General features: G+C 40.4%; 1 protein-coding gene across 1 annotated transcript in view; it reads left to right on the forward strand.

Moving 5' to 3' along the window:
• Positions 1–26,036, forward strand: part of DPP6 (dipeptidyl peptidase like 6) — a 408,025-nt gene that overhangs the window by 368,547 nt on the left and 13,442 nt on the right. The window contains exons 15-17 of the mRNA XM_035554362.2: positions 1,240–1,287; positions 3,204–3,322; positions 23,829–23,876. Coding sequence (XP_035410255.1) covers positions 1,240–1,287; positions 3,204–3,322; positions 23,829–23,876 — 215 coding nt within the window. The remainder of the gene's footprint in view (positions 1–1,239; positions 1,288–3,203; positions 3,323–23,828; positions 23,877–26,036) is intronic.

The raw sequence follows: 26,036 nt of genomic DNA on the forward strand, positions 1-26,036 counted from the left end.
AAAGATAACTATTTTCATTGACTTCCTAGATTGTCAATTTTATAAAGAATCCTTTATTGACCTTCAAAAATAGCAATGTAATAGAAAAATTAGTTAGAATACAAAAAAGTCACACTCCTCCTTTATGCCAGTAAAGTAAAATTCTATATTTTTTTTACTTTTTAAGACAGATTTCATGAAAATACATTAAAATGTTTGGAAGTTTTTCTGGAATCAAATACCATATAGAGTCCTTTGCATGCAAAGACCCATTAGATACAAGACTGAACTCCCAGTTTCTTAAGGTCACTGAAATGTCTAAGTCTCTGGCATATGATAAAGTTTGAATGATCAGAGCATAATGCTCTTTCAGGGTGCTGAGTGCCCTCAACTACCAATAACTTCAATAAGAGCAAAAGGTCATTAGCACTTGGCAGAGCTAGGAAGCAAACTAGCACCAAAGCTCGTTTGCATTTTCACTGACCAGTCAAACAGAAAATACCATGCACTATTTGTGCAATCAAAATGTACATCTAGGTAAGTGCAGATTATTGGAAAGAGAACAGCAGGGCTGAATATCCTGTCTGACATGCTATTCACCCCACTGACACTATGTCCACTATGTCTGCTCCTGTGGTCTGTCACTATTCACATGAAATGCATCTGAGGCATCATTCTGGACCTTGAGCTTGATCACCTCCAGCAGCATCAGGAGGTTCAAGGTCAAGAAAAACTGCCTCACTGTTACTGCAGAACAGGGCTTTCACTGTTTAGCCGGGAGAACAGATCACCACAGTCTCAGCACAAAACTTGGGCAATGAAGCATTCTTCATTTATGCTGTCTTCCCTGGAAGTTCAACTCCCTTTTTCAAAGGGGACATTTCCATATGTTTCATGTAAGCCCCTGGCTAGCTCAATGTGCAAAGAATTAAAAATGAAATAGAAATGTTTCTAGAGAAAAAGAAAAGCTGCTAAAAAGTAATTCTGCACCATAGACCTTGATGTGAAAATGTGAAGGTCGTTATCTTCACCACTTGAACCTTTTTGACCCACTGGTATGCATAGTCCGGGACCCAAACTTTTTCATGTCTGTTTTAATTGCAACCTACCAAGTACTTGTTTGAGCTGATGCAGTGACATGTTCCTCTGTATGTTTTCTAATTTCAGTTTAAAATTTCCTTGCTTTTACAAGATCAAGCAAATGGCTATGTGAATTAAGATGTTATTGTATAAGATATTTGTAATTTTTTTTTTTTTCAGTTATTTCCACAGCACAGAAGATTTGCCAAGAAGGAGACATTTGTACAGGTCTGTACTTTACTAATGTCAAATGCAGAATTTCCCTTTTCAATCTTACATGAATCATTGCATTAGAGATTGCAGTAGAAACAATTGCATACCTGTTTCTTTTAATGACATTGCAACACCTTGCAATGTATCACTGGAATAGACAGACGAACATAACATTAGTGAACAAAATGTAAGAGATTTGGAAATGTTTGAAATTTAGCAATTTTCTCATTTTATTGAAAATTTCAAATTGATCTCAAGATTGATAACCTGTTACAAAACTTTCCAACAAAACTACTTAGTGCTTGAAAGAATTCAGTTACGTAAACTAAGAGTATAAACTGTTTCTATACTTCCAGACTGCACTTTTCATGAAAGATCAATAGCACTTCACCTGCTCAGGAGATTGAAAAGAAAAAGCAATATGTTATGTTTACAAATGTGTTTTCTTTCAGTAATTCTAGGTAACTTTAGTATCCTCAGTAACTGTACAATGAATAAAAGGTTAGTTTATAGAAAGCTATTGGTAGTGTAGCTATCACAAAGTATTGTGGGAATAGATTATAAAAAGGAGGAAAACCAAACTCTGAAATAACCATTTTGGAATCATTATTTTCTTATATTTTTCTTCTTGGTGTTTGTAATGAAGGGCAGGGCTGGTGATAGCATCATTTTATAAGAGACTGTCAGTATATTTTCCTTCTCTAACATGATTTCATACCTTTTTTCCCTCAGTGGGGAGAAAACTAGAGCAAACTATATTATCTACAATTTCATCACATTTTTCTTTTTAATTATGTTTTCCTGTTTGCTGCATTCCACATTTTTTAAGAGTAGTTCAGGTCAGTGTTTATTTTCTTGAAGAACAGAAAATAGGGAAGAAAAAAATCAAAGCCATATTGACCATTAATTTCTATCAGCAGATGGGAGAAAAAGTCACTTTAAAAGCTGAGTCCAGGCACAGTTGCTCAGAAAACCTTACTAACCTCACCTCCCCACACTGATAACAGGGAAAAAGATGCCCAAAACGCGAATGTCCTCAACTTTAAGTTGATTACACAGTGACATTGGCCTCATTTGATTTCCTGCATTGGGTAGTCTGAAACATGATCTCACCCTAAACAAGATCCCAAGAGCTGCTCAGTTGAGTCTGTGGTGGCCCTAAATAGGTTGCTCAGCCTCATCTCTTTTTACCTTGAAATGGTAGCAAAACCACTCATCTACTTCACAGCAATACTGGAAAGATATATTAATTAATATTCTTGAAGCACCATGAAGTTGCAACATGCCATAGCACTGCAAAATTTTATTTATTAATATTTGTTAATAAGCAGTAATTCATTCTTCAATCTACAGTAGGTTCTCACAAAATGCTTCTGAAAATATGGACAGACCATGTTACCTTCTTCAAAATATCTTTTCTTTCTATTTGGACATTGTAACATCAACTGTTTAAATTCCTGAAAATACCTTTAGCCTCAGAGACAGCTGCTACCAAACCAAAACAGTGAGGCAACCAGTTAGAAACTTAAAGAAAGCAATTCCAGTCCTTTATTGTCTGCTATAATATAAATTGGTGTAGAAACACTACTCCTTTATTTCATGCTTTCATTCGCTAAATCATAACTTTCTCTTGTGGAATTGCAATGATGATTTTGTTTTAAAAACTGTACCATCCTACATAACCATCTGACCTTGTAAAGAAAGATACCAGTATCTGCCTATATATTGTCCATTCAGGAAAAAAAAAAAAAAAAAAAAAAAAAAGCCATTACTGCTGTTTAAACTCAACCAAATGGAAATGCTTTGTCTCTTGCTAATGTTGAGCACATTATATTTATGTTCTTGTTCTACAGTACAGTGAGGTTCAAATAATGTTGCTTCCAGATAACATTTGTTCAGTGACCTTCATGGACTTGTATTAACTTTTTCAGCGCAAGCACAAATGGAAACTTCAACAGGCAGTGTCTGTCTTGTGATCTGATTGAAAACTGTACTTATTTCAGCGCATCATTCAGTCACAACCTGGAATACTTCTTACTGACATGTGAAGGTATGTTGGTTTTGTTTTTGTGACTGTTGTGTCTAAGGATAGGATTTAGGCATGGATGTCTTCAGATATGCTATGAACCTGTGGGCAGTTTTGAAAGATAGGCCCTAAATATCTGTGTCATTTCACTTTTAAAGCTTTACTCAATTTTTTTTTCTTTTGTGTGTTATTTTTGGTGGTGGTTGTGGTTGGTTGGTTGGTTTGGGTTTTTGAACTATAAAACATGTGTGCAACCTGTTTCTGTGCACATCTTACTATTGAAGACAGAGGCAAGTTCCTTTAGCCAGTCCAAGCATCCTGAAGTTAAAATAGGAGCAAAACCTAGAGGAGATAAACATCAGTAAATTTATGAGAGAAAAAAACAGCAAGGTGGGATTAACCATGGGTGACTGGAACTAAGTTCCAAATGCATTAACTCTGCTGATTTGATTGTAAGGATTTCCTCACACCAGTACCGTGAACTGGGGGATTTCAAAGTTTATAGGTTGCCGTCAAAGGACAGTTTGCCAGTAAAAATAAGTTTGCAGAAAAGTATCTAATGGACAATGTGCTTGGTGGGCGAGTACAGAATATCTGTTGTTTTGCTGCTCATTCATCTTACATTTCCCTTAGCTTGAAATAATCTACAGGCCCAACAGAGGTTTTCTGTGTTGAAAACACCTTACAGGATATTCCTGGAGAAGAGTTGTAAAAGCCAGCTTTCTCCAGCTCTGTTAAGAATCAATGAAGAACTCTGTAACATTTGATCCTATGTGATTTAATTCTGCTTAGTTATCCTAAATTACCCACACTGTGCATACACACAGAACTGGATTGCAGCTCCCATGCCTGTATGGGTAAGCATTGTTCTTACTGGTTGACCAGTGCCATGATTGAAGTATCTCAAATGGCTGTACACCCATAAAAAAGTCTGGCAAAGCAGCATGCCAGCAAGAAAGGCCTGATTTTCAGCAGCTCAGGAAAAAGTAAGTATGTATATAACATAAAGAAGAGTAGCTGTTGTGTATGCTGTTGTAGAGCAGTCAGGTGGTGCATGGCCATCACCTTCTTTGAATAGCAAATATTCACTGGTGTCAGCAACTGTGGAGCACACCAATGATAAAGAAGAGGTATATGAGATGGCAACATGGGAAACAACCAGGATAATCACGATAAAGGGCCAGACCCCCTGCTCCTGTGTGGGCTCCTCTCCACGGGCTGCAGCTCTGGCCCGGGGCCTGCTCCTGAGGGGGCTCTCCATGGGCCGCAGCCTCCTCCAGGCCACATCCACCTGCTCCACCGGGGGCTCCTCCACGGGCTGCAGCGTGGAGATCTGCTCCGTGTGGGATCCATGGGCTGCAGGGGGACAGCCTGCTCCCCCAGGGGCCTCTCCACAGGCCGCAGGGGAACTTGTGCTGCGTGCCTAGAGCACCTCCTGCCCTCCTGCTGCACTCACCTTGAGGGCTGCAGGGCTGGTGCTCTCACACTTCTCACTCTTCTCTCTCAGCCGCTGTAGCACAGCATTTTTTTTTGCTTAAATCTGCTCTCCCAGAGGCCCAACAAGCATCAGTCATGGCTCGGCTCTGGCCAGATGGAGCTGGCTCTGATCTGACATGGGGCAGCTGCTGGGCTCTCCTCATACCCTGCAGCCCCCTGCTACCAGAACCTGGCCACATAAACCCGATACGTACCAACCAAAATGTCTATACATTTCATAGAATGTGTTTTGTCCCAAGAAGGAAAGACAGGCTGTATTTTTGAAGACATTTATAAGTAGACTAAAAAATACATGGCAATACAATGTAGTGAAGTAACACTGACAGTACAATGGGTAATTATCTTAATGGACTATCTGCAAATCTATGACTTATGTGGCAGACATATGCAGGGAAGTGTAATTTCCCACTAAATATTCAGTAATGTAGTGAACATTATTATATTCATGACGTTTGTCTCTTGACAAGAAAAGCCCTGTGTATTGTTATTCTTGTATTCATTTCAAGAAAAGCTGTCAATAGCTTATAGAAACTGTGTCCATCTCCATCGCACCAAGATAATTGCTTTGCCGTAATTTGAAGTCTTTGTGAATAACAATATTAAGGTTTCTAAAGGATCTTATTGAACATTGGGGATATGTTTGTATTGTATTATATCTCATTTACAAAAAACCTGAAGTGTTACCTGAAGAGATTAATGAATTTTATTAGAGTGTACATTAATCCAGATACACAAGATAATCATTTTGCATAACAAACTGTGGGCTAGATCCTCAGCTGCTGCAAACAATACCTCCATTATCAGGTCATTAGTGTTAGATCTGTTTACATCTGCTGAATATATCTTTGTCTGAATTTTAATTATACAGGACTAAATTGTCAAACTCTACTCTCCATGCAGTGCTTGAACCTCATCACAGCTTGAACCTTGGAACTACTGTCAATATCTCCATTCAAATACCTTTGCAAAATGCGTGTGCATGAGAAAATACAGAGATCCTGGCAAGATTTCCATTTTCAATGATTTTATAAAAGTCCATTAAATTTGGTAGATTTTCCTTTCTTACATAAATGAGAGTTGTATTTTTTAAAGTTCTTTACTTTCAAGAAGTTTGCTGGTATGTTTCTTTTTAGAATATTTTGTGCAGGACACATTTAACATCAGGTGTCTGCTGTGTTCACATCTACAGCAGAGTCAACTCCCTTTGGTTCCTGTTATAGCCAAAGTGGGTCTGGAAAGGGGAATCATTGCTTCTGTGTGAAATGCAGACTTCTGGACAAAATAATCATTCCCTCAGACTTTGGTGGCTATGCTGAATATGCAGAGAATGGAGGGTGGATGTCTTAATGTATCATGTGCATCAGGCTCTTGGAGTCGGATGGAGAATTTTGAACACCCTGCCATAGGCTGAATTCATATTTAGATGCTTTCCAGAAAGTTTGGCTTATGTTTATAAGATACAAAAACTTCTTATACAGCTGTTGCAGTTTGATGGAGAATCACTTGCATCCACTAACAGGAGGCTTCCTTCTCCACTGCTTCTCAGGCTACTCACACCTGGAGTCAGTGTTAATATCCAGACAGTGGCAAACCATACCTAATGCTGTTTGGTGCTTTCTCCTCCATCTAAACTGTAAAAAAGCACCCACAGCATGGATCTTGTTGTATACTCTGTGACTGGCTACACAAATGTGTGTTTGTAGCAGTAACCATGTTCTGACACAGTGTCAGATTTATATGTATCTTTGAACTTAGCTAAACTTAATGTTTTTACTTTGACCAACCCTGTAATATTTTGAGAACTCATATTTTCTCAGTTGTCCATAGGACAATTTCATGGCCAAATATTTATATGAAGTTTTCAATGTCGTGAAAACCATTTCTATATAGACAGTTAGAGACTAACCTCCGCCATACCTCAGTTTCTCTCTAACCCTTTGAAGAACTCACTTTGCAATCTTCAGTTGCCAACTTCACTGTGTTTAGAGATTCAGACACAACTGTGGCTCAGCTTATCCTCTCTAAAATGGATGGAAAGCTTTGTAAGGTTTGATTAACCAACTGATGCTTATAATGTACTCTGTGACAGTTAAATGAAAGGCACTGGAAAGGGAAAACGTATAGCTATTCAAAAAAAAAAAAAGTCTGGCAAGAAGTCTGGCAGGTAAAAGGTAAAGAGCTGGAAGATTTCTACTCACTACTTCAGTACCTTAGAGGCAGCATATAATTGTCTTTTTTGCTGTCCTTAACAGCAGTGCTACTCAGCACAGGCTGAAATGAGAGAAGTTTGCTATAATAAAAGGTAACCTCTCTTTCAAGAGGACAATGTAATGCTTACTGTCAGTAGGCAACATTGCAATCACTCAGTCCCAGAAGGCTAGTTACCTTATTTTTCATCTAATTTTATATGCTCATGATTGAATTACTGTAGTAGGATCTAAGGAAGCATGATGCTTTGCAGACTGCTCTTAGATTATCTCGTCGAGACACTGTTGAAAAAGCAATATGTACTGGAGCAAGGTCACTCCTACTGTCACCTTCATCACAAAATATGGGCTTACACTTCTGTCTCCTCTCATAAACCAGCACAGGCTCTGCCACTGATTCCCTTTAAGATAAAGAGAAGGAAAATCTGGATGGAAGGGTTTTGCTACCTTATACTTAAATTTAATTGAGGATGGATTTTTCTCATCTGAAATACCATGTAAAATTCAATTATATAGACAAAAGTGTAAGAAATAACAAGTTTTGGCTGTGGAAAGCAACATTTTCATGTTTATTTAGTGGGATTCAGGTAGATAAAGTGCAGAGCTGAAAAACACTGAGCTAGTAATGCACTAAAGACCATTTTTAGGATTGCTTCTCCTTTGCAAGAATTAAACCTTATCAAGACCATAACTGTTGTCAGTTCTGTAATGTTTTAGCATTTCCATTTTAAATAGGTGCTCCTCATCTTCAGTGACTCCATCCCTTGCTCCCCAGTGTTACTCACCAACACAATTGAAACCTGAGTGTTAACAAAGTCATTCATGGAGAAAGAAAGGATGCACAACCACTTTTATTGCAGGCTACCTTGTACTCTGACACTCTGTGTAGCAGGTTTGGTTCCAGTGTCTTCACTCTCATAAAATGTGTTTTTGAAGTCACTGAGATTTGGCTTAAACACATGGAATTGACAAAGATTTTCCAGATCCTGGAGTTCAAGTCCCTGCTATTGCAGGCAGCTGCATCATATCTTCCTCTGAATTAGCTGGTCAGTCAACATCAACTCACCCTAGCCTTAAGCTGATCTTGGCCAGCTCTATGTCTTTGGGGAGCCATGAGTTTCCCCATAAAGGGTTAATGCCTGCTAGCTTTGAGACAAGAGGAATGGTGAGGAAGTCTTCTAGCCCATGCATACATAGCTTCAATTAATGCCATTTAATATGTGATGAAAATGATAGGGGTGCGTGCTGTTCATGGAATGCCTACCAGCCTGCTAATTAAAGTTCTCCATAATCATGCATTATCAGGAAGGGATTAATAATTTTTTTTAAGGATGACACAAAGAAAATTAGTAGTTATGCAGAGGGGAGAGGACTATAATAAGGACTAAGAGGAAACTATTGCCTCATGCTCAGCATGGTTGCTGGTGATACAGAACTGCCTTTGCCACTGCACTGTGTGTTATCTTTTTGTCTATTGACCAATTTGGAAAAAAAAAAAATCATCTTTCACTTTGAAAAGAGACGACAGTGTACCTTAGAACAGGGAATGCTTTTTCTCTCAAGGTCTCAAGTCCTTTCTATTTTTCAAGAAATGGTAAGATTGTTCTGGTTCAAAACAAATTACAATCACTATAGTTTATCCAAGCTCTTTGAAGATTCTTTTCTGTTGGATTCTTTTTGTTTGTAGTTGACTAGTAGTCTTTAGTGTCAATATGTGCAGGTCAAATTATGTTAAAGCTGTCTCTCTCTTTGGAGAAAGGAAAGTAGGCTCTTCTAACAAAAATGTTGAAGTATTATCACCTGATTTCAAAGTCCTCTCTAGTAATGCAGTTATCAGTAGCTCAGCCTGGATGCTGTAGATCAGTAATCACAGGTAGCAGGAATTAAGTCATTTCTGCCTTTTCTAGGAGTCAGTTTTGTAGCTGTAGAGAAAAATGATATGTTGTAACTGAGCTGTGCTTGATAATATGCCTAAAGAACCAATGGGAAAGGGATTTATCTGGGTATAGGTCTGCTTTTCCTCAGGTATGTCCTCTGAGCTAGCAGCTACAATGCCAATAGCACTGTAAGTACACTCCTGGTCCTGCAGTGCTGAATGATGCCTGTTGGCCGGATTATTCATAAAAAATGAGATTCATAGCTCTTTGGTTCTGCCAGATAACATCCTGGTTCAGTCCCATAAACAGAGCAAAGAGTACAAAAGCACAGTGTAGGAAAATGTTGTAATTTAAGGATCTCCTTTGAGAGAATGATTCACACTAATAAAGAAGCAATGCAACCAATTTAATGATAATCTGAGTCAAATTCCTCACATTATTGTACATATAACTTGTCCTGTCATTGTAGCTATGAGTTTTAAAGATGAGTGCTGCAAGTTTATTATTTACAGAGCCAGCACGTAGCTATAAACTTCTCAGCTCCTTAAAATGTTTCCTGAGAACTGAATTATCTTCTTTCTCCCTCTTGGAGGGATATAGAAACATCATCTGAACATGTGAGAACTTAGTAGCATTACCTGCTACTTCCACCTATTAAGTTTATTCTGAACATTAAAATGAGCATTTATTTTTCTTTTGTTTTCCTGATTTTTTTTGGAGTCAACAAAGACTTTCACTACCAAGTTGCATCAAATCAACTAGCTCTGTTTTGTGGCAGGCTGTCCTCACATCAGTTTTAATCTCATTTTAACCCTGCAGAATCCAGAGAATGTTTTAGCAAGGCTTGGCCTTCCAGTATGAAGAGGTCTAAAACCATGTTGTGGAACCATTTTACAAATCTCTTTTTCTGTCCTCTCATGTGGTCACAGCACAAGCTCCTGCCCACATGGATGGCACAAGTCCAAAATGTTATACTTCTGGACAACACCATGCACACAGAAATCTTTTGTGTAGGTGGGTCTAAGTTAAAAAAGACATTCAGTGAAAGCATTAATTTGCAATGAGGGCTGCTTAAAAAGAATTCATCAGTGTGGTTTTTATGCTTGTCAGGGCTAGGATTTGGAAGGGGGTTCGCATCCTTGATTAGTACAGTCATGCTAAAGCCAGTTAGTGACCACTAACTATCACCTCTCCTGCATTAATAATGTGACTTTTTACTAAAACCCAGCACTCCCGTGGAAAACAACTTTTAAAGGAGGCTGGAAATGGCAAGAAAAGTGGGAAAACTGGATAATGGATGCCGCCTCGTGAGCTGCATAGCCGAGGGCTGTGCAGTGTGAGATAAGCTCAGCCAGCAGCCAGCTGGGTGGGAACATCCTCTGAAATGCCAGCATCCAGCACTGTTACCACTTCTATAGTTTAGTCCAAGGATTTAAAAAATAGGATTTTTTTAAATGTGAGAAAACATAAAATTCTGTGTGTTGTTTCTAGTATTGTGCCTATTCTTAGATGCCATCTCTGCATAAACACATTGTCTTTTACGAGTATATTTATTTTGGAAAATCTTGTAGTATTTTATTTTCTCATGGGATTACCAGCTGATTCAGCCAGGCTTGAGTGTGCCCCAAAGAAAAGCTAAATTAAATCGATAAAGCACTTGGATTTATTGACAAATTTCACTCCAACAAAATAACATTTTATCTTCTACATCTTCTTATCAATTCAGGCAGTTTCGCCTGTACTTTTTATAATGTTGAGTTTATAATATTTAGTTTTGGGAATGTGTTTGCCCTGAAAACTCCATAAAAACCTGGATATATGATTTTTAACCATCAACTATCTTCACAAAAATTTGCTAGTTTTGGCATTTCACTCCTGAGAAATTTTCTTCTGTAATATTCATCGCAAAAACAGAGGGACTTCTACTGCTAGTGACTTGTTTTCTGAATAAAAGTGTCTGAATTATTTTTGCTACAGTAAGGAAGATCATGACCTTTGTCTTTCATCATGAGTGAATCAAATTGCATTTTGCTTCAGTTTCTCCATTAATATGAGGGGTTGATGGGATCATCACAGGGGCATTATTGGCAGCAATTTGTATATCTATGTCATTTTGAACATGAAGAGCTTAATATTTAATGTCTCCAGATAATTCTATATTGAGATTTATCAAGATACAGGGAAGAGGCAATAGAAATTTTATTGTTGGTAAAATAAATACAGTGCTGAACGTTTAATTTGAGTTATGGAAAGACGCATAAAGCCCTTTGCAACCTTTCCCCAGTAGATCATTTTCATGCTTTTACCAGGTGGGGAGCAGAGGTACAGCGAGAATTAGTGACTTGCCTATGGCCACATCTCAAGCCAAGTATCATGACCCCCATTTCCTTCCTCATATTGCAAGACAGCACTCCAAGGAAAAGCACCGTTGGCTACTGGAACAGACCAGAAGTGGGTCTAGCTCCACAGCCTGTCTCCGTCAGTGGAAGCTGCATAATTACCCTCTTCAGGATTTTTGCAATAATGTACCCATCAGGGACATATCTGCCCAGCTCTTGCAATAAGAGGTTGGCTCATGCCTTGAGGCAGGAGAATAATGAACCTCTTTCTACATTTTTCTCAGTTCCTTCATTTAATCAGACCTTTTAACCTGTGCTGTGTGGGCCAGACCCACCATCCCTTGAAATCAATGGAAAACCTGGAAATGGGGATTTTTATAGTAGATGTGGATGTGGACAAGCAGATGACAGGAGAGCCCTAAATCAACATGTCTACCATTCCACAGAGCAAGTTCATAAGTTAATGTTTGGTTTACAAAACCTAGTTATATTGCTAATGCATTGCCTTACATATCACACAGAAATCTGGCATATAATGGTCTCATCAATAATGTTCCTAGAAGCAGATTGATCTTAGTATTCATTATTCTCATGTAAAGAAAAAAAATAAAAAATTAAAAATAAAAAATCTGTGCAATGATAATCAATGTACATAGCATAGCTCTTCCTTGGATACTTTTGGCTGTTTATGAACTATAAAACAACTGAATATTTAGACAAATACATCTGCAAATGAAGTAGGTGGATTGCTTTCTTTGTTCCCTAAGAAAACTATCATTTTAATTGTAGAGTACTGTTGGATTCTTTAAATCCTGTGTTGAATGTAAACACCTATGATTTCTATACTTTGAAACAGGTTTTTATAATATTTGTTTTAATTTGATGGTCCATATCTATACCTGAAGAGTTCAAAGACATGTTTGATAACAGTGGTCTGAAAAGTTAAGCTGCAAAATGCTAGTTAGGAGACACAGGTTTGATTTTCTCCTCTGCCACAAGCTCCTTTCAACTCAAAAAAGTATTGTAATTCAAACTTCCTAGAGATGTTGTGAAAATAAAATCCATTACTAACTATGGTGCTCAGATGTGCAGTGACAATAAGGGCACAGAGGCTCCTGGAAGGATAAAATACCAGAGTGGTTTTGAAAGATTCAGTGAATCTTCAATCCCTTCACTGCAGAACAACTTTCATAGCAGCAACTCAGCTATTAGCATGCAGGAGAGCACTCCCGTAACAAAAACAGCATGTAAAATGATTAAATCATACCAGAGTGAAGAGCTAACAAGGCATGGTTGCACACAGTTGCTGTTAGCTCACAGCACCGTGCAACATTTCATCTCAATAGCAATTCAATAACCGGTCTGTAATTACATCACAGCCCTTAATAAGCACGGGCCCAATCCTCCCAGGTGCTGAGTGTTCTAAAATCCCACCAGCCACAGTGGGAGCTGGAGAAGCCTGGTGCAGCAGAGGAGCCCCTCGGCACGCTGCGGTGTGGGACTCCTGCCAGACCAGCTCCTGTGTCACCACAATGTCACTCAGTGCCTCTGGAGACAGGGCTGGCATTCAGTGGTCTCTTGAATTTTGATTTATAGAAGCAGCAAAGTAGTTACGAAAAAAAGGTAATAACCCAATATGGGTTTAAAGCATGGCATTATGTATTATATATTTGTATAAAGCTCTGAGTGTTAGGAGTTGGAAGACCCAACACAGCCATGAGGAGGGCACGCAGGTGGAAGCAGAAATACCATCCTATGGCTTTTATGATGTTGAGGGTCCTTGGGTATGTATGTGTGTGCAGTTTGCTCCTTGTAGTTGGTATGGAAGGATGGCCAGGAGGGCCAGCTGAACCTTGGGTGGATCAGGAACAGCATGGCTAGCTGGGCGAGGGAAGGGATTGTCCTGCTCTGCTCTGCGCTGGTGCAGCCTCACCTCAAGTACTGTGTGCAGTTTTGGGTGGCACAGTATAAGAAGGACATAAAACTATTAGAGAGTGTCCAAAGGAGGGCAACAAAGATGGTGAAGGGTCTAGAGGGGAAGAAGTGTGAGGAGCAGCTTAAGTCCCTTGGTTTGTTCAGCCCAGAGCAGAGCAGGCCGCGGGGAGGCCTCATGGCAGCCTGCAGCTCCCTCACAAGGGGAGCGGAGGGGCAGGCGCTGAGCTTTGCTCTCTGGGGACAGCAACAGGACCCGAGGGAACGGCATGGAGCTGGGACAGGGGAGGGTCAGGCTGGGTGTTAGGGAAAGGTTCTGCACCCAGAGGTGGTCGGGCACTGGGACAGGCTGCCCAGGGCAGTGGGCATGGCACCGAGCTGCTGGAGTTCAAGGAGCGTTTGGACAGTGCTCTCAGACACAGGGTCTGTTTGTTTGTTTGTTTGCTTTTGGGTCGTCCTCTGGGGACCCAGGTGTTGGACTCGATGATCCTTGGGGGTCCCTTGCAAGATATTCTATGAACTATAAGTCTATGGCTGGTCTTTTCGGAAGAATGTGAACAAAGAAAAAGAGGTTGCCTGTCAAAAATACAGGGGGAGTGCTTAGTTAATGTAGTTTTATGGTAAAACACCTTGTTCTTTCTTTTGAGAGAAGAGCCAAAGTTCCTATTTAACCTCCCCAGGTAACCAACATTAAATGCACAGAAGGAAAATGCCTATATTTAATGCCCTCTGAAACGAAGTTATGTAGAAAGCCTGCTGCTTGGCAGTATTTGTGAAGCATGTGGGTTGACTGTCAACTAATAGTATCATAAAACTGCCCATCGTGGTAATGACAAAACATCTCTGAAGCACTTATTGCTGAAATTCAAGTAAAAGCTTTCTAAGTGCAGTTGGTCCTGCTAAGAGGGCCAGCGCTTGGCATTTCAGGTGACCTTTGGCAAGGACTGTAATAAATGATGTCGTCGAGCTAGTCTAAAGAGACTTAATTAGATGCTGAAATAACTACTAGTGCTGTGACAGGAGTTTTATTAACTGAGTCAAAAGCCTATGGACAGAGAAGCACAGTAGGCATGTCCCGGTTTAAGCAGACACGGAAGGTTGATACTCAGATTTTACCAATGGGATATGCACCAGCTGCCAGCACACTTCAGCATACCCATGCTCTGCAGACCCCAGCCAAGACTGAGAGCCAGTTTTAGATGCTTTCTTTACTGCAGGTGCAGTAAGCGAGAGCTGCCAGGCTCTGGGGAAGGTGGTTTCTACCTGCAGTCCCGACCGATCATGCCTCTCTGTGCCCCAGCTTGTCTTACTGGGAAGCAATGACACTTTATAAAGCACCCTGTAGTAATTTTCATTAGGAACATAACACTTTATGTCCACAAAGACTGGAAGACAAAGTCAGTGCTGCTGCTGAAAAAGGCACCCCCATCTTCTGTCCAGTTTTGGGGCTTTTCCCAACGATCCACCACCAGTGCCTCAATCCAAGCTGGGTCCAGCATCTGATCTTAATGTAAATTTAATGTTAAATAAATATATGTACCTATACATATTTTTTCTTCTGGTATCAGTTCTAGAAGCTGTTCTGCTCTTTTGCTGGATGGTTGGACAACCGTTTATGATCATCCAAGGGAGTGGGATGGGATGCTGGAATGGGACCAAGTACCCAAGGAGGGTGGAAGCAGGCAACATTGGTTTAAATTATTTAGGGAACCACAGAGGAAGGATCTGGGAGTGTTTTGTGGCCATCAGATGAGTGCAGCTTGTTACTGCTGCACCCCAGAGTAGACTGCTATCTATGGTCTCTATTATTCATGACCAAATTATGGTTTTCATCTGCTAGCCCAGAGTTACATCGTTTTCCAGCACACTAAATGTTGTGATATGCATCAACAGAATGGTTTGCTACTTACTGCCTTACCTGCAGCTCACAGAGGGTCAGATTTTCTGGACCATTTGAGATGTCCTTGGCCTGTTCTGGGGTGTACGGTAAGGGGTGGAGAGCTGTTGTTAGACACCCTGTGTTATGAAGGGCATGGTGGTGTCTTTCTGGGTGGAGCAGGACAGGAATCCTCCAGGAGTGCGCTATCCCTGTGCTGCTCCACACCCCAGGCTTCCTGGCCAAAATATCTGAAAACTGGAGGTAAATGTGAAGTGTATCTGACTACCCTACGATGTGACAACAACCTCCAGGAGCTGGGCAGGACCCAGTGGCGTGGGTGCGGGTTTCCCACCCCACCAAAGGAGCCCTGCGGCTGCAGCTGATGCTCACATTTTGTGTCACGGGATGACTGTTATCTGCTGTGACCAGAGCGGTTTCCCATACAGGGGTGATTATGATGACGCTTGGCTTTTTGTATACCCAGTAGCGGGAGGCTGTAATTAGTGCTTCGAGGCAAACTGTGACCTCTTGGAACTTTTCCTGAGGGTTATGAAGCTTAAATTAGTTTCTGCTGTTTGAAAGCATGCACAGACTTAATCTGAGGGTCCTATTTATATTATAATTACTATATAATTCACATTTGCATTCACTTGACTTCCTTTCTTACTTAACAGCTAAGGTTGGCTCTCGTGTCTCAGTGCCTTTGTGCGTAGTTCAGGGGTCAGAAGTCCCAAGGGTGAAGCACGGCTGGGGATGTTCTCCCTCGCTCGCATGCCTGTACGACTTTCAAACAGCAGGCTGATAAGAAAAATCCCTTTTGCACAAGCAGAAGCTATCACAAGAGCTTTTTCTCCAGGAAAAGATAGGACGTTATTAGTAGTTTGGAATTTAAAGAACTTCTTTTCTGTTGGCTGTTAACAACATAGTTATTAAAGGAGTCTGAGATTAATTAAATAAAATGGTGACTTTTCTGGATGTTCCAGTCACATTGGCTTCCTTTTAGTAAACCATTCATTTATGCTATAAAATATTTTCCCATATTATCATGCATCCTTAATGCTGTGTAAAGTATAGAAGTACCCATAAATAGTGACATAGAGTAAGTGAAAAGAAATGTGTGAATATTTAACAACAAAAAAAAAATAACTAAAAACACCTGTAATTTCCACTGCTTGGAAAAAAAAAAAAAAAGGATTGTGGAATGAAAGTGAAACTCCTATGACCTTTAAAATTATTTTATTCTGCAAAGCACTACTCGTTCCTTGCTTTTACCTGCTCTGATCCTGTTTAGATTTTGACTCTTGCTTGTAAATATGAGCTGTCTGGCATTGCTCAGAAGCAGGCGATCCATCATCTGCTTCCAGCCAGGGTTCCTGTCATTTGGTCACTCCATATGTACAAAATTTTATTTGAACTCCACTCGTAGGAGACAAATGACCATGACAACAGGCTTCCTCTCATGCTTCATATAATGAAGCTTCACAAATCAGGCAGTGGCCTCCTGCATGCTGAGACTAGGGTGCATGTGCGTTATTTCCAGCTATATGAGCGACCTTGCTTGAACTCATTATTCTGTAGTGGATAGTACAGATGTTACCATCCTGCAAGATTTAAGGCTTCCTCCAAGGAAAACTGCTTCTTTCACCTTGTTTGCCAGCTGGACCAGCTGTACGGTTTATTGCAGGCTTTTGTTTTCTGTTTGCACGACACTTATTTAGCACTTTATTAATGCAGTCAGTACATTAAGGATATATTAAAGCCTGAGAACTCATGAGACGAAAACAGCTTAATAGCTAGGCAATGAGAAGAAATGTTATTTGTGTTTTCTTTTAAATAGCCAATATCAAGTGTCAATTGTTACTTAACTAGCTAGGATATCATTATTTATTTTCAAGAAAGTTTTACTTACAGGAAAGAATAAATTAAGGTTATCTAAATCAAATTATAATATATACAAAATCCACAAATACAAAATCTGCAATGAGGCTTTACTCTGTCAGTGTTCATGGACTGTAAACAGCACTAAGAGAATATTTTTTCTCATGCTGTAATTGCAAGGAGATATACTGTTCCTTTGAATTTGTCAAGAGGTTTATTAGAGGAGCTGGGAGGATCGACAGGGACTGCAAGGTTCTTTCTGCCCTTCCACCACTCCACGAGGGATGCAGCTTTGGGTGATCTGGTGAGGACATGGCTGCACAGTCTCTCCATCATGACAGCATTGCCATTTGTAATATTTTTTAATGACAGAACCACAGGATCATAGGAAAATTCAGGTTGGAAGGGACCTTAGGAGGTCTCTAGTCCAACCTCCTGCTCAAAGCAGTGTCAGAAAAGAGGTCAGACCAGGTTGCTCAGGGCTTTACCCAGTCTTGTCTTGGAAGGCTCCAAGGATGTAGAGCGCACAACCTTCCTGAGCATCCTGAGGTATCCAGAGACTTTCCAAGGTAGGCAGGGAATACAGACAATGGTCCTCTACATGTGGTATTTCCTTTAGGATTAGCATATGTTAATCCTATAAGAAAGTTAAGTATATTTAAAACACAGGGACAAAGGTTGAATCTTTGCTTTCATCTCTTATCAAAGCTTGGAGAAAGCCTGAATTCAAATTGAATAGAAGGAGGTTAAATTAATAAGGGATTCAATTAGAAAGTGCAGGAGATAGAAAAGAAATTGGGAAAAAAAAATGAAAAAGAAGAAAGTTCTGTATGGGGATTTCTCTGTTCAGATCCATTCTACCAGCTGAAGATCTGAACCAACATACTGGAACAAAACACCATCGTCTTTGGGGAAGCCAGCGATCCCCATGTGAGCTGGAACATTTCCCTCCTGGTATTTACATCTTCAGGTGCACACTCATACTATCACATTTAGGAAATCTGCAAACAAATTCTCCTAACATTTTTACAGCTCCTCATTTTTACAGCAAATTCTCCTCTTCTTCATAGCTCATCAAGTCACTACAATGGATGAGTGTACTTGCAATGTTTCTTGAACTTTGTAGGTTTTCCAGGTTCCTACTTGGAACCATCCACATGTGTTGTTACTTTCTGTCTTTTGAAAAACTTGGCCAGACACCTCACACAAGGAAGGAAATGCTTTCACTCATCCTCCTGGATGTGATGCCTCATTGGATGATATTAATTAAGAGGGAGAGGACAAGGATTAGCTTGAGAACTGTAAGGGAAGGTTAAGGATTGGCTAAATGAAAAAAGGGAGTAGATTATGATGAAGAGAAATACAAAGCTAATTGGGGATCAGCAGCAGGGTTCATTAGGAGCTGGTCTTGGGAATGACCTTACTTAGATTTTTCCATGACAGCCTGGGAACCCAAAGCTGGACTCAGCTAATGAAATTTGTGAAGGCCGCAAAGCTGATAAGCATCATCAGAAGGCAGAGAGAAACACTGGAGAAGCTGACCATCTTGCAGGCCTAGAATGGGGAAATTAATAGCACAAAGAGCAAGATTCAGCATGCGGTGACCAGGGGCAAGAATTTGTCTCATATGTTTGAAGCTCTGAAGAGTGGGTGGGTGTCTGGGCATGCAGTGCTCACCACTGGGTGTCTGCAAACCGCCTACCAGCTGTGGCCATGGAGAAGGAAAACGCACTTTTGGCATGGATCAGGCAAGCAATTTTCTGTAGAACTGGGCAAGTGGCCATTTTGTTGTATAAGGACCAGTTAAGGCATCTTCTACAGCAGGGGATAGAGTCCCGGTCATTTGTGTTTAGGAAGGATGAACTGAGAGTGAAACGCTCTTGCAATAAAGGATAAGAGGAAAAGAGAATTTGTCTTACAAAAGGGAGCTAAAACAATCTCATTCACCTGGCTGGATGAGGGCTTTGGGGAGACGTGACTGTTCTGACCGCAGAAGGAACACTCATGGTTAGTAGAAAACAGCTTTTTGGCACAAAACCGAAAAGGTATAAATTGAAGTGATAGCCAGCAGAGTTCGAATTAAGAGGGCAGCTTCTCTTGGAAGAGTGAGGCACCAGTAGCAATTGCCTCGGGGAAAATATATTTAGAGGGCATTTATCAATATTTTTATAACACACTATTGCCTGAAGAAGCAAGGGGAAGTTTTCTCAGAGCTGGAGGTCCCGTGTCCTTCTGTCTTCCAATGACCACAGGAGGGACAGTGGGCTGGAGCTGTTTAGTGTCCTTCCAGCTTCCCACACCACTATTTGCAAGTGCCTCAAAATGCCATGGAACAGACCCTGGTCCTGACCACACTTATTCACTCGAGCAATCTTTTGAAGAACTCATCAGAGCTATTTTGTGCAATGTAATTAACCTCTTGCTCACTTGCCCTCTAGACACAGCTAACTGAAGCCATCTCAGCACAAGCAGCTTTATTTCTGCTCTATGCAAAGCAAGCATGAAATCTATTACCAGTAAGAGATGGGGCAGACACGAGCGGTACCATCGAGGTGGCTTGTGCAGTTCTGCGTGTTGCCTGACAACTAGACAGTATTGATTATTTTACAAGACAAGTTACATTTGAGGAGGTAAAGATTAGATTAAAAAATTAAATGCCTTGGGGAGGGCGAATAGCAGCACAAATCTGTTTGATGTTTGTGTCAACAAGGTTGCCAAAGCAAACAGCACGAACATCTGTCTGTAGCGCAGACTGGAAAATATTGTAAATGGGAAAATATTTTAATTATAAGCAGTGGCTCACAGAACTCCCCATGTCTTTATTTATTAGGATGATATTATCACCCCAACATATGAACTTTATGCAGCACGTATAAATAATTCATGGATTAGCAAATAAAGAGATCTGGAATCTGTACACAGAGATGGCTGTTGCCAATTATCTCACTTGTGCAGAGCCAGACCCTCTCAGCTCCCATCGCTTGCAGCTGCTCTTTTAAATCATTCATCAGTGCTTAAGAGATATGCTGGTGGCACTGGCAGAGAGTATTTGAATTTTCATTGTTTACACACTGTGAATTTAGCTTCTGGTCTGAAATTATCTGCCACATTGAAGCCTTTGAGAATATGAATGAAGAGAATAAGACAATTCCTCTTTTTTTCCCATTTTTTAACACATATAGTTGTGATTACTTTTTTTTTTTTTTTCAGTTTTACATAACATTCTTTTCATAATGACTACTTTCTCTGTGAAGTTGTAGCTGATATAATTCCCTGTGTTGTTTAGTCCATGAAAATATCAGAAATATTTTGGGATACTCTCTTACAAGTGTTACAGAAATAATGTCTTGTGAATATTTTCTATATGACCTTCAGTTTTTATTCTGGAAATCTATGACTTGCTACCTAGATATCTACGGAGCTGCTTATTTCTGATAATGTTTAAGCAGAACCTTCTTGAAAATAATAGTGAAAACTGTTTAAAAATTGATGCTTATCTGTGGGCAATGCTTTTTCTTGTAAAATTATGGAAGCACTGACTTCGTGCGCACTTTGGGAAAGCAGGTAGTACCTCCTTGATGATACATTTGCCCTTGTCACTACAGTGCTATGGCTTAATTTACTTCAAGCATGGATAATGAGAGTAACATTTTTAAAGGCAAAGCCTTTATGATAGAGACAAATTTTTAGCTATACTAGTTGAAAACTGAAAATTCCCATGAGGAGACTTTTATGCAGCATTATTAACTCTGCATCTGTCTGGGGAGGTATAGAGTATATCTATACACATGGAAGCTTTCCCATCAACAGTTTTGGTCCTTTCTCTAAGGGTAAGAATAAAGCAGCAGTGTTAAGGTGGCTGTTGAGCTGCTGGAGCAGGTTGATGCAAAGCTGGAGCCAAGGTGGTGGAAACACCAACATGACATGGAGAGGGAGTATGGGGACAAAGCCCCAAGGGCACCGAGAAGCAAGGGGCAAAGAAATCACCACCAAGTTACCAAGGGTGATAAGTGGGCACAAGTACTCATCAGAAGTAGCAGGATGAGGAACCAGAGGCAGCAGGATGTGCCAGGGCTCAGGAGTCCCCATCAGGGCAGTTTGGAAGGGCTCAGGAGAGAGGAACGGCAGTGCAGGGGGTGGCCTCACACCACTTCTGTCAGCTCCGAGCCTCCCATCGACCAGACTAGGTTCCACTCTCGGATCTGCAAATGACAGTGGATGGCACTTACCAGATGGCACGTGTAATGGGACTGTCACACCGTTATAGTTTTTAAAAATAAAGTACGGGAGGCAGCTAATGAATATACACTCCCTAATTTCAAGAGTTCTGTTCTTTCCGTGTCAGGCTTTAGGCACTCAACATGCATGTGTTATAAGACTTTTGGTGTTTGTGCACCAAAAGGCACAGTATGGCAAGTAACTAGGGTGGTTTAGTTTAAAAATTGGCATTGAAATTAGGAGTTTACGTCAGTCCAAAAAAAATAAAATTCTCAATGACCTTCAACCTGCTCACAAGGCTAAACTGACATAAACCTAATGATTACAATCTACATTTGTCTGTATCATTTTTCCTCATTTGTTGAAAAATAAAATCTGAGCAACTCTAAAGTCTACTTTTTCAAGGATATTTATGTATATTTAAAAATATTTTGATTTGATATTGATATTGTTTCAAAATGAATATCTTTGTGTGGGACCTCACTTTAAAATATTAATCTTAGGAGACGACAGTGGGGTAATGAGAGACTAACTAAGCACAATATATAATACATGAAGTTTTCTGAACTGCACATTGGCTTTTTTTTATTATTAGTTTCTCACAGTTTTCCCAGTGCTAACAAGAAAAAAAAATACATTATAAAATAAAAGAATTATATTTCTCTCTTTATCCCTCTCTTTTTTTTTAGGCATTTTTGTGTTAATTAAAGGACTGCGGTAGCTCTGACGAATACGTTTGGGAGGTTTCCTTTTATTTTCAGTGATGATTTTATCATGCCCATGATGAATTGTTTATTAAGTTTGTTGCATTTCCAGCAGGCTGGTTTCTGGGACTACAGGGAAAAGAGCAGGGCAGATTTATATATAAATATGGTCAACATATCAATGTATATCAGCAGTACAATGGTAAATTCAGCTAAATCTTGGTGATTAAAGCACTCACAGTTTTTCTCTGTGATTTATACTGACTTGGCTGCAATTGTAAGAAGGTGATGTAAATACAAGAATCTGAAGAAAATTCTCAACAGCTAGAAACCAAAGTCAGGCCTGCCATGTTAGTCAGCTTACTAATAAATAAAACTTAATCTGCCTCTTTTCTATACAGGCAAAGTCTACATTAAACACTCCTGGCTGTATGCAGTGAGATGTGGTTTCTTGGTAGACATTGACATAATCATACCACCCTGAAGACTTCCTTGCTCTTGATAACTGATATCACTTACTGAGTGTGTGATGTGCCTGGCTGACATTTTTGTTGGATTTACACCGGACTGCAGGCACACACTTGGTTACAGCATTGCAGGAGGTTTTGGTCAGCCAGCTGTACCCAGATGCCTGGTGCATTGTGCCTGGTTTGTAGGCTGAAGGACCCAAGGGAGTTGGAATCCCAATGAGTATCAGTCCTCTTTAAACTGTCTTAATTTTGAAGCACAGAAAAGACCTTTTCTTTGTGATATTCAGCCCAGTCCAGCTGCAGGGTTCCCCAGACCACCAGACTGCTGGAGCCCCAAGAAAGTAGGGACCACCATTTGCAACAACCTTTCCTCCAGGAGCCTTTGTACAGCCAGCTCCAGACTCTGCCATCCTTCATCACAAAGCCAGACTGACCCCAAAATGCAGACAGGAGGTACAAGAGGAGTCCTGCCACGAGGATGCGCAGCGGCAGATGTTCCAGTTGTTGGCGTCTGCTGGGCATAGGGATGAGTTTCCCACCATGTGCCAGCCAGCCCCATACAGCCTTTGTATCATGTTTTTTGGAGGAAGGGAAAGAAAATCAGATAACCACTATCTCTGAGGTTATCGTCATAATCATTGAGGTGTGCCTTCCACCTTTCTGAGCAGTACAGACCCGTTGGAAAAGCTATGAGCAGGTGTGGTAGTAACCTAAGAGTAGTTGTGCAGGGTCAGACCAAAGGTCCTTTTGGCCCAGCATGTTGTCTTTAAGAGCAATTGGCAGCTGACTGTTGAAAAAAAAAAAAAAAAACTGAGCAGCTACAAAATTAACCTAATCTTGGCTATCATCCCATTTGTCTAACAGTCAGCCACTTGATGACTTTCTGAACTGGAATTTGAATCCAGGCTACTGTGCTAAAGACTATAGCATCCTACAGCAGTCTGTGCTAAAGACTACAGCATCCTAAAATCTGTTGCATCCCGTGACAATGAATTCTGTTGTTCATCCATGTGCATTGCATAGTAATGATAATCCTCTTTTTATCATACTAAATGATTTCAGTACCCAAATGCTGCATTTTTCAGACAGCATATGTGGTCTTTTTCAGTGTAAGAGCCAAACTGGTGTTTAATTCGTTAAAAAAAAAATGCTTACAAAACGGCAACAGTTATCTGTGGCATATAAAAATGTAAATGCTTTGTGCTGTGATGTTTGTGTGTCATTAGAATAATTTAAAAAGCAAGTGATTTAATTGTGTTTGTGCTAATTATAATGTTTACAAATTAGGGAAAGATGCATTTAGTGGTCCGTTGGGAAAGGGCTCTGAAACCTCACATCTTCAAGTCTACAGCATTGTCATTTATTCATGGAATCTTTCTAATACCTGGGTGATTTGGTTTTTAGATTACTCTTGCATGGAAAGCAAATCTCGGGAGGCTTCAGCTGTGTGGAATTCAAAACCAGGTTCACGTGGGGATGTATGCACGTCGGTAGTTATTTAACTGCGCTGTTTTCTTCTTCTTTTCAAGGTCCCCGGGTTCCGATGGTGACTGTTCACAACACAACCGACACACAGAGTAAGAATGGGCTTGTGCTTTGTATTTTTCAGAGAAAAGTAGCAGGGCAGGACACTGAGGTGTAGCTGCTCTTTGGTAAATTTGCATCAGGGGGAGCCTGGACTCTGCCTAAATGCAAGTCTTCTGCAAGTCAGAGGCAGTCAGAGCCCAGTTTCAAGCTATGGGCTCTCCCAAGCTGCAGTTTAAATTGTCTATTTGGATTCCTGTGGATGTAGTTGTGTGTCTCTGAAATGCTTCTGTAGAAAAAGTTGTTAAAATATTAGAACCACAACATCTTGCCGTTAGGCATACAAAGATGGTGATTTGTGGGTGTCATTTGTTATCAGCTTTCTCAAAATATACAGTCCAGGTCTCTCTCTTCTTTTTGTCAGTCTTTCACAATTTTTCTTTCATTTTCTCCTCAAAATTAAGAAATATTTAGTTTAATCTCTGATTTTGAAAAGTCACCCTGATATGAATTACCAGACTGAGAGAAAGAATGAACAGGAGTGAGCCCCTCAACTTGCAGTACCCCTGACAGGTTTCTTCTCTGATCATGGGTGTTGTGGCACTTATTTATTTGGAAATGCTTTTTTATGCTCGTGATTCTCACCTATACAAGTGTGAAGATGGATTTATTCCAAATACAGGTTTCTACCCCAAAATCTTTGTACAGCCTTTGCCAGACTGACCTGGACTCCCTGCAAAACCCAGAGAGCCACGAGGGTGCTGGGGTTCCTCCTTCATGCCTGTAGCACTACAAATTAGTCAGAAAGGTCCATTTTTACCCAAAATCAGCGTAACACGGACACCCAGATAGACAGGTCTCTCGTGACCTTCAGAGACTTCATAGGAGGAGGTGGGACTGAATCTCACCTGAAACCACCATTTGTCTGCCCCTGTCATTTCAGTAGGAAACTCTTTCCTGTCATTTTAATGTAACATTTAGCCCAGCATTAACCTGCAATTAGGGCTTGCAGGCACTGCTGTAATGGAAATAATAAGCAACAGCTTTATTCTAGCTGCTCGGTACGTGGCCATATCTGTTTATCAGGTATCAGTTTAGCTTAGCTGGATTTACAGCAACGCCCTGCTGCTATATCTGCAAAGGAGCAGAGCAAGCCAGGGAATTTCACTCCCAAATAAATGTTTTCTGTGAAATGCTGAGCTGATTCATTCCCTACTGAAGGTGGGAAGCATCAAAAAAAGACTCCTGTGACACCAGAACATGTAGGAAAAAAAGCATAAGATCCACCCTGCTTTACACAGTTTCTGTGCATCATGTTAGTGCTTGATTTCTCAATTCCTGTTGGCAACATCCATTTCAAGCCCTTACCCCACCTAGAAAAGTTTGGTTTGTAAACAGGATGTATAGAATCCAATCCCAAATTCTGATTGATTTTTTAAAATCAATTTTAAAATCAGATTTGCAGCATACATGTATTCTTACTGTTAAAATAGAAATGCTCAATAGTGTTCCATGTAGTGTCAACAGCATCTGACACAGTTTTGCACATTTAACTTTAATTTGTTCAAATTAAAGTTCCTTTGCAGAGAAAGGCATGCACAGAAATTAGCAGCGTCCTGGAACGAGTCAAGTTAAAGCAGTATGCTGCTGGACTGTCCTGTGGGGGAGGCAACAGGCATCTCTGCTGCCGAAGCAAAGCAGCACAGGACGGTGGCTTAGACTATCTGCCATCACCTTGTTTATTAGGTGACTGGGATCGATTTCCTTGTGCCTCAGTTTCCCCTCTGGTCTGCAATTTAAGGGTCAAAGTGCCACAGAAGAGCTGACTGTGGAGCCAGGGTTTGTTTGTGTTATTGCAGCTGGTGGGAGTGGGGCAGGGGACAGCTCAAAGTGCCCCTGTACCCAGAGCCCCCCAGGGGAAAGCACCAGAACAGAGGCAGAGCCAAGTGTGAAGGGATTATTATTATTTTCACAGTTTTAGTCCCTTCTGAAACTGCTTCTGCTATAAATAGCATAAATTGGCATGTGTAGTTGTTCTAGTCAACAAAAATACAAAAATTGCTTTTTTAAGTAACACTGAAAGCAAATTGCAAACTCCTAATGTTTTAATCTCTACACGGGTGGCTGCTCATATCTCAGTCTCTGTACAGGGACATAGCAGCAGGATTTCTGAGTTCTGTCTTGCAACCATGCAACCTCCTTGCTAATGACTG

Source organism: Cygnus atratus, chromosome 2 (assembly GCF_013377495.2).
Source record: "Cygnus atratus isolate AKBS03 ecotype Queensland, Australia chromosome 2, CAtr_DNAZoo_HiC_assembly, whole genome shotgun sequence".
In the NCBI taxonomy this organism is placed as follows: Eukaryota; Metazoa; Chordata; class Aves; order Anseriformes; family Anatidae; genus Cygnus; species Cygnus atratus.